Source organism: Ailuropoda melanoleuca, chromosome 7, assembly GCF_002007445.2.
Source record: "Ailuropoda melanoleuca isolate Jingjing chromosome 7, ASM200744v2, whole genome shotgun sequence".
Taxonomy (NCBI): Eukaryota; Metazoa; Chordata; class Mammalia; order Carnivora; family Ursidae; genus Ailuropoda; species Ailuropoda melanoleuca.
Window position 1 is genome coordinate 78,363,201 of NC_048224.1, and position 10,972 is coordinate 78,374,172.

At 43.1% G+C, this 10,972-nt stretch overlaps 1 protein-coding gene across 1 annotated transcript in view; it reads left to right on the forward strand.

Moving 5' to 3' along the window:
- The window catches only part of FREM2 (FRAS1 related extracellular matrix 2), a 164,861-nt gene extending 158,931 nt beyond the window's left edge, over positions 1-5,930 (forward strand). Inside the window, exon 26 of the mRNA XM_034665086.1 lies at positions 141-5,930. Coding sequence (XP_034520977.1) covers positions 141-653 — 513 coding nt within the window. The 3' untranslated portion in view covers positions 654-5,930. The remainder of the gene's footprint in view (positions 1-140) is intronic.
- Positions 5,931-10,972: the final 5,042 nt, after the last annotated feature.

Sequence of the window (10,972 nt, forward strand, 5' to 3'; positions counted from 1 at the left end):
GCAAAAATATGTAGTATATTAATTCTGCAGACTAAAGTAAATGATCAGTTATTGTCTCTGCCATTATTTTCTCTTGCAGGAGTCACGAATCAGGCTGGTGTGGTATTTAATTTTCTAACAAAGAGAGTTGTGTTTTCTAGGTTGCCCTGGGCCGGGAATGGTACATACACACGATCTACACAGTAAGATCAAAAGACAACGCCAATCGAGGCATCGGCAAAAGAAGCACCGAGTACCAGCACCACTCTTTAGTGAGTGCAGGGAAGCCGCAGGCGGTGAACCAGGCCCGGAAGAGGAGGGAGGTCAGGAGCCCGCCCCCTCTGGCGTGGGAAATTGGGGCTGACAACAACCGGGGAACAAATATCCAGCACATTGCCCTGGACCGCACCCACAGGAAGCAGGTCCCCCAGGGGCGAGTTCCTCCCGACGGCGTCCTGCCCCGCGAGCTCAACCGGCCCAGCTCCGAAGTCAGCCTGGTCACCGTGGTTGGAGGCGTCGCGGTGGCCTTACTCACCGTCTGCCTTGCCGCCATCACAGCGATGCTGTGCAGGAGCCAGAAGGGCACCAGGAGGAAGGGCGCTCTGAAGGGCTCCGGCAGCAGCAAGCCCATGATGCCCCCGCAGAGCCATCACAGCGACAGCTCAGAGGTTTGAGGAGCACAGGTGGAATTGAGCCTTTGCCTCCAAGGGCCTCAGAAAGACGGTAGGAACCCAAATGCTTCTGTCAGTGGCGGAGAATTGGGGACTTCGGTTACGAAGCTGCTCAGAGGACCTGACTGTACTGATGAACTTGGATTTGAATTCTGTCTACTCTTTCATGCATCAGAGAACAATTTCAGACCACAGGCCACGTCTTTCCTCTGGCCCGGGAGGTACAACCATGTATTCACGTGTACACACAGCCATCCATGGACGGCCAGGAATGGACTTCTCATTTTAGGCATTTTCTCTACACACTGGAGACAAATCTATTCAAAGGTGCTGCAGACTCTCTCAGAAGTTTAAGAGGAGTTTATTGTTGCTGTATGAGTATGAATCTGGAAGGTGCAATTATCACATTGCTTATTCATTGTATAACAGTTTGTTACTAGAAAGGTTTTAATGTGTAGTGTGCAAGAATGATAAACACACTGTTGATTATGACAAGTTTTCTCATAGGTGAAGACAGCATGGAATTGCGACCAGGGGTGGCTCAACCCATAATTCACCTTTTCTACTGCACGGGAGGGAATGGAAGGAAAGGTAGAGGGAAGGAACTCACTAGGTTGGATTTGAGTTGTTTCTCATCCTCGTCAGAGCCTCCTTGTTTTATTTGCTTATTTAACTTTAAATTAAACCAAAGAATATGTTAAGTCTAGAAGAGCTTGTCGAAGAAAGACTTTCCTGTTATATAGTGAGAAGTAGTCAAGTTCTCGCATAATAATATACCTTATTGGTGCTCAACATTTGTGGGAAATGAGAGGGTTGGTGGAGTTTTGATGGTGAAGAAGAAATGCTATACAGTTAGATTCACATTTATAAGACAATGTTCTCTAAGAACTGAGCCTAGATATTTGCAGTATTGAACCCATAAATGATAATGAAAAATATCATTACAGGTGGTGGAGGGAGAAAGTGGTATTTATTAATATAATGTGTTTAACCAAAGTGCCTCTTCTACATACTTTATGGAATTAAAGAACATTCTGACGGATGATACATGAGGTTAACCCTCAGAGTAGCATAATCACACAACAATGTCCAGAATTTAAATTGGCCGTAGGACATTTTATGAACTTTCTAGTCGGCATCTGGTCTAAAAATGGGAATCTCTGTCACTGTGATTCCAGAGATGGCCTTGGAGGTGCCGTCTTCTTTGATCCAGGAGGAGAGCAGCGTTCTTTGACATCTCCAGTTCAGGGAGCTGATGCAGCGAGGTCCCTCTCAGTATCTGAAAATATAATGTGTAACACTTCTTACAGTGCTAACAAGAAACTTAGTGAGCTTGCTTGGCAAGCCTCCCATAGCCTTTGTGAAAAAAATGCACTCTCACCAAATGGCAGAAATTTCAGTTGGAAAGGGAAGGAAAATGTCAGTAGTCTAATGACCAAAAAGCTAGTGAATGTATTTCAAGCAAATTTAGGGTCAGGAGGAGAAGAACGGTACTTACGGGCTAACGAACCTCAAGTGTTGCCTGGAATCTTTTCACTTGCGTCCATAGCCTGGCCACACTGGACAGCCTAGGACAATGGATCTCATCCGGTGTCTGTGGGCACCAGCCATCTCTTTACTGGGAAAAGGAATCTAAATTGGGCTGAGAGAGAGATGAAAAATGTCTAATTCTCGCCTCTCTTCTTTTGGGCAGCTCTGCACTTCACATTCAGAGTCTTTCAAAGAATATGGTAGACTGGAGTCTCCTTCCATTGGGGAATTTACAGATATCACCTATAACTCCAAGGTCCCCCAAAGGACTTACATGAAGTACTGTCTAGCCCAGGAGTTCATTTGTTAAATAAACACGAATGCTTTCATAATTATCCCCTTGTCTTCTGCTTTGCCTTCTAGCAGACGCTTAGTTACTTCTGTAGCGACCTCATAACTTGTCAGGAATGAGCATGAGTTAAACAGCTTCAAACGGTCTGTGACTTTTCATGACTTAGCACTGGATTCAATTCACTTAGACTGTTAGAAGCACTCGCAATTGACTTTGTTCCTTTAGGAGTTTGGATGGCCCAGAGCTTGACCCTCGTGCAATCTAGAGCTTCTCAGTCACTGAATATAGTAATCAGTGAAGCATCATTACAACAAATCTGTTTTGAGCCTTTGGGCCACACTGGTTTGATACCAAATTTTACTCTACAATTAGTTTTTCTAATGAGACTGCCATATATGAATTGGAGGGCTTATAAAATATAGAACATGTCTATCCTTTCCTAACGAAGAAAAGTTTCTTCTTCTTTGCCCATGCCTTCTCTCTTTCTCTCCCTTTCTCTCTTCTTTCTTTCCTTCCTCTCCTTGAAAAATAGAGTCTGTGGGAAATAGGCAGATATTGCTTTCTTAAGTATAAGCTTGTATTTCGGCATCATTTTCTTTATATCTATTTACTTAATGTGTGATTTTATATACATTAATCATAAAAAACTCTTTTTAATGAAAAAAAAAGAACCAGCAAAAATGCTTTATTTTTCAATAAAACAGACCCTTTTTTCCAATATTTTGCTTTTAGAGAATTATGCTGGTATTATCAGAACAATTACATAAAATAACTTCCCATAGACAATAGGATATAAGCTATAATAACTCCTTAGGTACCCGGTAGCTTCTGACCCTAATTAAAACTATATAATTGAAATTGTATTGCATAGTAAATCCAAAGCACAAAAATATTTATGAAGACTTAGCGGCTCTCCTAGCATATGAACTATGAAGCATTACAATACATAATTATGTTTTAGTGATCGTTTTATTTATTCCAATTCATTCCCTCTGTTAACATTTACTCAGTGCTCACCTAGGATTAGCCACTTTGAGAGATTGCATAGAAATCAAGCTGTCCTCCCTGGGTCCAGGCTGGTTACAATCCAATGTGGCTCTTCCTTTAGACTAGAGGGATTCTCCACTGGACCAAGAACAAGCCAGGCATGTCTGTGAACCACAACTTAAAAATCTCTCCAGAGCGCTGACAGTGGAGTCTACTCCTTTTCATCTAGAAGAACCCCACATTATGGATCATTGTGATCACAGATCGGATCATTGTGATCACAGATCTAAGGCAAAATATTTCAGATCAATAATTTAGTGGAATTGCTCTTCACAAATCTACACAAAGGGTTCATTGCAGGGATATGGGTAGCCCTGCATATTCTGTTCCTCTTAATGGAGGACCGGCCCACTTCATTCCAAGAATGGGATATAGCACATAAATTCTTATTCCCATCCATTAACATCCCCAAACCTCCTGACATGCACCCTCCCACGACACCCACAGTGTTCGAACGGTATGAGTAAAGGTCAACTAGAATTCCTCTGCCGCGCTACTGCATAGCATTTGTGATATGAAGGACCTCCTCTAGTCTCAATATGAAGGGATTTAGTTCTGTAAGCGGCAAACAACTTCTTGATCAAGTCATCATACCTCTTAAGTCTTTTCCAGGGTACCAACTCCAAGGTCAACTTTAAAAAATAGAAACGGACCTGTGCAAAAATCGCGGAGTCTCCCCTCGTACAAATTGGTGCTAAGGCTTAAATAGTCCTAGACTGAGAAACGATAAAGTAGCAATAACAGTAAAAATGTAATGACATTTAGATTTTTAAAGTTGGAAATTTTGATTTCTGCTACCATTTTGAAAATATCTACTTAGTTTTGACTTGGAAACCAAGTTAGTCCTTTAAAAGAAAAAGAAAAAACTCTTTAAAGATGCAAGTGTTTTACAAATTTGAAATTTACTTCATTGTGTTCATTTGAAAAGAAGGAAGCTATGATTCTTTGAAACTCTTTCTTCTAGCCAGGAGAGCAATAACAAAAGGAAGAAGACATGCGTCTTTACTAACTGTAGGGCAAATGATGAATAGGGCTCAAGTGTTCAATCAGTTCGATGGCCATGGCTTAGAAATGTGTAATTTGCAGAGAACTAGGAATACTATTATCTGGCACACACACACAGGCACGTGTGCATATAAAAGGGATTTGGTGTGCATACAAGCCCTCCAAAACAACCAAAGACCTCGTTTCTAGAAAAAGATGACCCTAAATAGAGTTTTAACTGAAATGGTACATACGGAGATTTTCAAGAAGGCCAACAGAGTGGTCATTTGTGTAAACACACTATCGTGGGATTTTCTTTGACATTAGTTCTAAGGTTACTATGTTTCCTTAAGATTTTTTTAGAATTCATTCCAGTGTTGCCTGGTGATGACATAAAAGTTTTCAGAAAATACTATCCATAGGTTCAAAGTTTCCCTGTCTATTTCTCTTTGTTGCCGTATCCTTTGATGTTAAGAACGAAAGACTGAAATGTTGGTAGTTATTTTGCTTTTAATAAGAGATTCTAAAATAGAAGTGCTTGATATTTTTCTAAAGTTTACACCAGAAAAATTATACAGAAACTTTTTAGATAAAAGAAAGCTGGTTCTCTCTTGAACTGAAGTTGATACAACAAGCTATACTAAATGTGAGCCTCTCTCGAATTTAATTTTATTGGGAAAACAAATCAGAATATTGAATTGGCAGACTTGTAAACAGTTTTGCTCTCTTCCCTATCTTTCAAGTACATCAGTTACCTTTTCCTAATATCTGTTTGTGTGTACGTTTTTGTTTTTCAGTATTGTGTTTTACTTAAGAGCAACAACATCCAGAAGAAAAAACCAAAACCAAAACCCTGCTGTAGCAACGACATCTCCTCCTACTTTCCTTCCTTCCTCCCTCCCTTCCTTTCTTCCTTCCTTGGTTCCTTTTCCATACAGACCAGCTTTTTTTCTTCCTCTGGGATTTGTTTATCATCCTTCCAGTAATGCTTCCCTTTTAGTTTGGAAACCATTGCCATTTTCACTAGGTAATTAGCATTTTCATTCATCTGAAAGCTAGTAAGTGAGCCCAGCATTTGTGCAATGTCCCTCTTTATAAAATGTTAAGGCTTTTGGATGATGGAAAGAACTCCCTTCAAAAGATCAAAAACATCATATTGAATAATGTGATGACAATCTGTGCTTTGTTTTTCTCTCAGTGAAGGTTCAACACTGACATTTAAGCTACACACACACAAAAATCCCTTAAAGGGTTTAATTGAGCAAAAATAAAAGGCCAGAGATCACATATATGAAGTTGTTTTGCATGATTGAATACTTTGCAATGAAATAAATGGCAAAAAAAAGCCCAAAAACTGGTAAAATGTTAACAGCATTGAAGGGTTTTAAATTGTAATCATTAAATGCACAATGTTCCTTTCACTATTAGCCAGATGTTGTCTATGGTGATTGTGTGATTCCTTGAATACTTGAAGTGAATCTCTAATATAGATATTTATTTTTCCAATGTTTGGATCATCCCTTCTTATAAGAATTGTCAGTACTGTGCCTAAGAAAAGAAGAAAGAAAAGAGAGAAATGTGAATTTTTAAGAACTAACAATAATAGCATTCTAATACAAATCACTTAAGATACAGAAAAGCAATTACTGGTAAGAATAAAAGATAATTTCTGTAAGGGCCCAAATTAAGCACATTACAAAAAGAAGTACAAAGCCAAGTCTCTTTCTGTGGTTTCAGGAATTCAAGTTTTTGGCAAGGTATTTTTTAAGCCCATTTGTCTCTAAAAGAAAACTTCAGCCTGGACAAGGAGTTGTGTGTTTGTATTAAGTGCCTGCTTCCTTCCCCAAAGCCCTCCAAAACACTCAGTAAATTTATATTTATCTAGCCACTGAGTGACGTATCCGTGTGTAATGGAATTATCCGCAAAGCTTAATGGCCTTTGTGATTTTCCCATGGGAATTCTTCAAAAATGAACAGGGTCTAGTTTTTGTTGTTGTTGTTTATTTACTGGGGTACTCCATGTTTGCTGAATATTGAAGCTTATCCCTGGGAAACCAATTATGCCAATAATTTGGAGCCATTCAGTCTTCCACCCATGTCTAAAATAATTCTTACTGCCACTTGTGTTGCATAACTACCACTGTTTTCCTTCGAAATATATCACGTTTGATATAAATAAAGCCCATATAAACATAAATGTGTTAACACAGTCAAGTTATTGTGGTTCATTCAGTAACTTTTATTTACACTAAAATCCAAGAGTTCCTGTAGTCTGCAATGAGTGTCTGTTGTTTCCATTCTGGGCCTGAAGCCTGAGCGCCTGCAGGCTTCCAGAATGGGCCCTGTGCTCCCAGTACCTCTCTGATGCCAGTGGCAAAATACTGTGGCTCCTTGCCAGAATCTACCTGCAGGATCTTAGTGCTTACTCTCCGGTTGTAGCAGGTGCCATCGCAGCCGGAGGCCTGCCGGGGGCAACGTCTATACCCAGAAGAAACCATATATTTAGGTGAGTAACTCTGTCTCAGGGAGCAGGGTGTCTAGACCCCACTACAGGTATAAAACCCTGCCCGGCTGCACTAATGAGGATGAATTAACTGATCGGATCCATTGCTGGGGAGCTTCCCAGACAAGGCAGACCAGTTGTCTTTATGCAAACTTCACTCAAGTCAGTAATCATTTGACTTATTATACGGTCAGATTTTTAATAGGTGGTCACCACTATTTGATACCAGAAGGAAATCCAAGCGCAGCCTCTTATAGCTATTGAAGGATAATCCCAAGAAAAGGGCTAAATACACAAGAGAAGGTAGAGTGGAGGGCTGGGGGAAGAAATGGCCGTGTCAGAGCAGAAAATCTGGGATGAGCTACAGAAATGAGGGGCTCAATCCATTTTCACTATAGAAGAAAAGAAAAAAAGCCTGTGTGCTAGGAAATTTCCAAGCTGCTACGGAGAAAGCTACTGGCCTTCAGGAAGTTAGGGAAGGGGACCAAGGAAGCCAAGATTCATGATCCAGCCACACCTAGGTATTGACTGGGAGAGAAGATCTCCCTGCCAAAAAGTCACAGTCACCCTAGAGGCACCCAATTTAAGAGAAAATTCCACAAACCAGAATGAGTGAAGGTAGACCTGACTTGGGGTGGGGGGGAATCACCAGGAGCAGAGTTGGGCCCATCTGAGCCCACACAGTCCTGACTCCCCCCTACCGAGCGGCCAAGCCAGGAAACTGCTACAGAGGAAGACTGATAGCAGTTTTTGAAAATCCTCCCAGCAGACTGCAAAGCATTTCAAGATGCTAAGATCTCATCCTAGAAATTTAAATGTGACTAATTGCAAAGTGGTTAAAGGTGGTAGAGAAGGTTATCGGACAGAGTAAGATTATACCCAAGGGAAGTTGAGGCAGGTCAGACATGAGGCAATGTACTCACGGGGGGGAGAACATTGGAGAAGGGCGTCTGCACAAAGAGGTACAAATACTTTCCCAGGCTTTCCTCAGAGTTGAAACCATTCAGAAGACGGTGAGTTCGAAACCCGTAGGCTGCATTACAGCACACAGTGACTATGGCCTGACACGGTTCTGCCCCTTCTGGTGAGGACAGGAGCCTCACCACCCCCGCACACCTCACCACCACTTGGCTTGAATTCTAAAGGGACCACGAAATCAAGAGGCCTTGGTGATACTCAAGTGTCATCCGAGAAGGCCTCAAGGGCAGTGGCCGAATCAAAGAAGTTTTGTTTATAATTTACAGACATACGATTCTTTGTGGGTATGACCTGCACAGTATATTATTTTCAGAGACACTTTATGCACATGAAAACAGATGTCTGCCCTGAGGAGCCTGGGTGGCTCAATCGATGGAGCGTCCAACTCTTGGTTTCGGCTTGGGTCCTGATCTCGGGATCATGAGATCGAGCCCCACATCAGGCTTCTCACTCAGCATGGGGTCTGCTGGAGAGTCTTTCTCTCCCTCTCCTTCTGCCCCTCTCCTCATTCTCCCTCTCTCAAATTAATTAATTAAATAAATAAATCTTTAAAAAAAATCAGCAGGTGTCTGTTCTGTATAGATAAATTAGAGAGAAGAGCTTTCTCTATGGAGATGAGAACCCCAGGTTCATGACTGGTGTTTTTTAAATGTAAGTTTTATCATTCAGCTATGACAAGGCCAAAGGATCAAGAAACAATTGCCGTCGAAAAGAAAGCTTGGTATACTCACAGATTCCACAGGGAGCTGGCACATTACACCAAAGGGGCCCCACCCAGGGCAACACCAGGGTCAGTCATGAGGCAGAGGGCACAAGAGAAAGTGTGGGCAAGAGCCTTTCTTGTAGTTTCCATGGGCAGAAACAGTGAAGGCAGGATAAGCGGATTGAGGTTTAGCCAATTTGAGTCATTTCAGTGGGGTCTAGGGCTTGGGCTGTCCCTAGTTGTGTGGTACCCGGCCCTTGGGGGGTTGGGCAGATGGAGAGATAGTGGAGTGAGAGGCAGAAAAAGAAGGCAGTTGGGGGTAGAGGGTCTGGATTGCTTGGTTTGCCTATAAAAGGGACAAATCTCTAGGAATTGGCTAGCCTGTTTCAAATCTGTCTTAGGGGCACAGTTAAAGTAAACTCCAGAAGAAGGGCCAGGATCTTTTATCTGGACTCCAGGGTATTCAATTACACCCAAAATCAGAGCAGTAAGAACAAAGACTCTCAAAACCAGAGTCAAGTTTGGTGTTAGAGTATTGTGTAAGGGAAGTCCTGACAGGAAGAGAAAGGGGTAAAAGCCTACCTATTCTGGTATCAAGGGATTGTGGGGAAGGCAGGCTGAGAGAGAGGGAGAGGCTGGGATGCTGGGAAGCTGATTAGGTCTGGGGGGAGGGGTGATTACAGCAAGAGCAGAGGGGGATCTTGCCCTTCCCCTCCCATATCCCATTTAAGACTGGAAAGAGATCACCTCTCTAGGGATCCCTGTTCCAAATACACCCACGGACCAGTGTGTGCAATACCGTTGTATTGGCCCCGCTGTAAACGGCAAAGCCTGGGGCAGCTGCGGACTTCAGACCCTGCCTGAGCGCTCCAATCAATGCCACACCAGACCTGCTGTTAAAACAGGAAAAGCACCTGCAGGGGTCATCTGTGCTGGCTTAAATCTTCTTGGGGACGACCGTGATCCAGGCCTGCATCGAAACAGCTCGGATGCTTGTGTCCCTCCAAGAGGTTATCTGCTATTTTCTCTGCGGGCCCTGCCCTCCCTTCCAGCTCCCTTCTCCCAGAAGAAAATCAGACCTCACCCTAACTCTGGGAGCGGGGCTGACTGTATTTTGAATACTGCCTTTGATGGTCACATTTCAGGAGAGCTGTGACCTTCCCTGATTCTTCTACGCCATTTGTCCCCAAAATACTTCCCTTCAAAGGAGACTAGTCAGCCCTCAGTAACTGATAGAATAAATGTCCTATCGCAATGCTGAAGAATGAATGAGGCTTAATGCAGGAGGGATGGGGAAATTTGATCTCGCAGAGAGCTTTCAAACCACATCTGCCCAGGGCCCCTGGCTGGCTCAGTCAGTTAAGCGTCTGCCTTCCCCTCAGGTCATGATCCCAGGGTCTTCGGATGGAGCCCCTTGTCGGGCTCCCTGCTTAGTGGGGAGTCTGCTTCTCCCTCTCCCTCTGCCCCTCCCCCCACTCATGCGCTCTCTCAAATAAAAAAATTAAATCTTTTAAAAAAAATGGAAAACTCAGTTTAAAAAAATACACAGACACAAACAAAAAACCACATCTGTACAGCCCCGGAGATTCTGACACAGCTCTCACACCCGCATTCCCACCCTGGGGGGATGGCTCCAGGGGAATGCCAGTGGGCTCTGCGTTTCAAAAAGAGCTTCTAGTGAATGAGAGAACCAGGACCGTCAGGGAGAAGCACTAGTTCAGAGTTCCCCATACCGTACCGTTGACAGGAGAGATTTGCATTCTCAGTGCAATCATGGAAACCGAAAGAAGTAGTAAGTGTGGGTTTCTGGAACAAGGTAGGAAGTACGCTCACAAAGTGTCCTTGTGCAAGTAGGGCCTCCCCCCTCAGGTGACCCTCAGTGCCACGGGTCTCCAAGCGTGTGGTCAGTCTCTGCACCACTCCCTGTTCATCGGGCTATGGTCCCTGTCCCTGGCTAAGCGGCTACATGGTGTGACGTCATGGAGTCAGATGCTAGCGGGCGTGCGTGAGCTGTGCTAGGTTTCTGTTCGCAGTTCTTATTAACATGCAAGTATTTAGCTTATAAGGAAAAAATACGAACCCAGTGAGTTGAAATGAGTGCTAGTTATGGAGTCAGTAGAATCTACTAAAAACTGTATTAACCGTGAATTGTCCAGAGTTCCTATCAAGTATGATACGGTTTCATGAAAAAAAGCAGGTTACAAAACCAAAGGCAGAATGCGATCCCTATTTTACATTTATGTGCAGCTCATGTCTATGCGTTGACAGGAGCTGTGTGTGAGGGG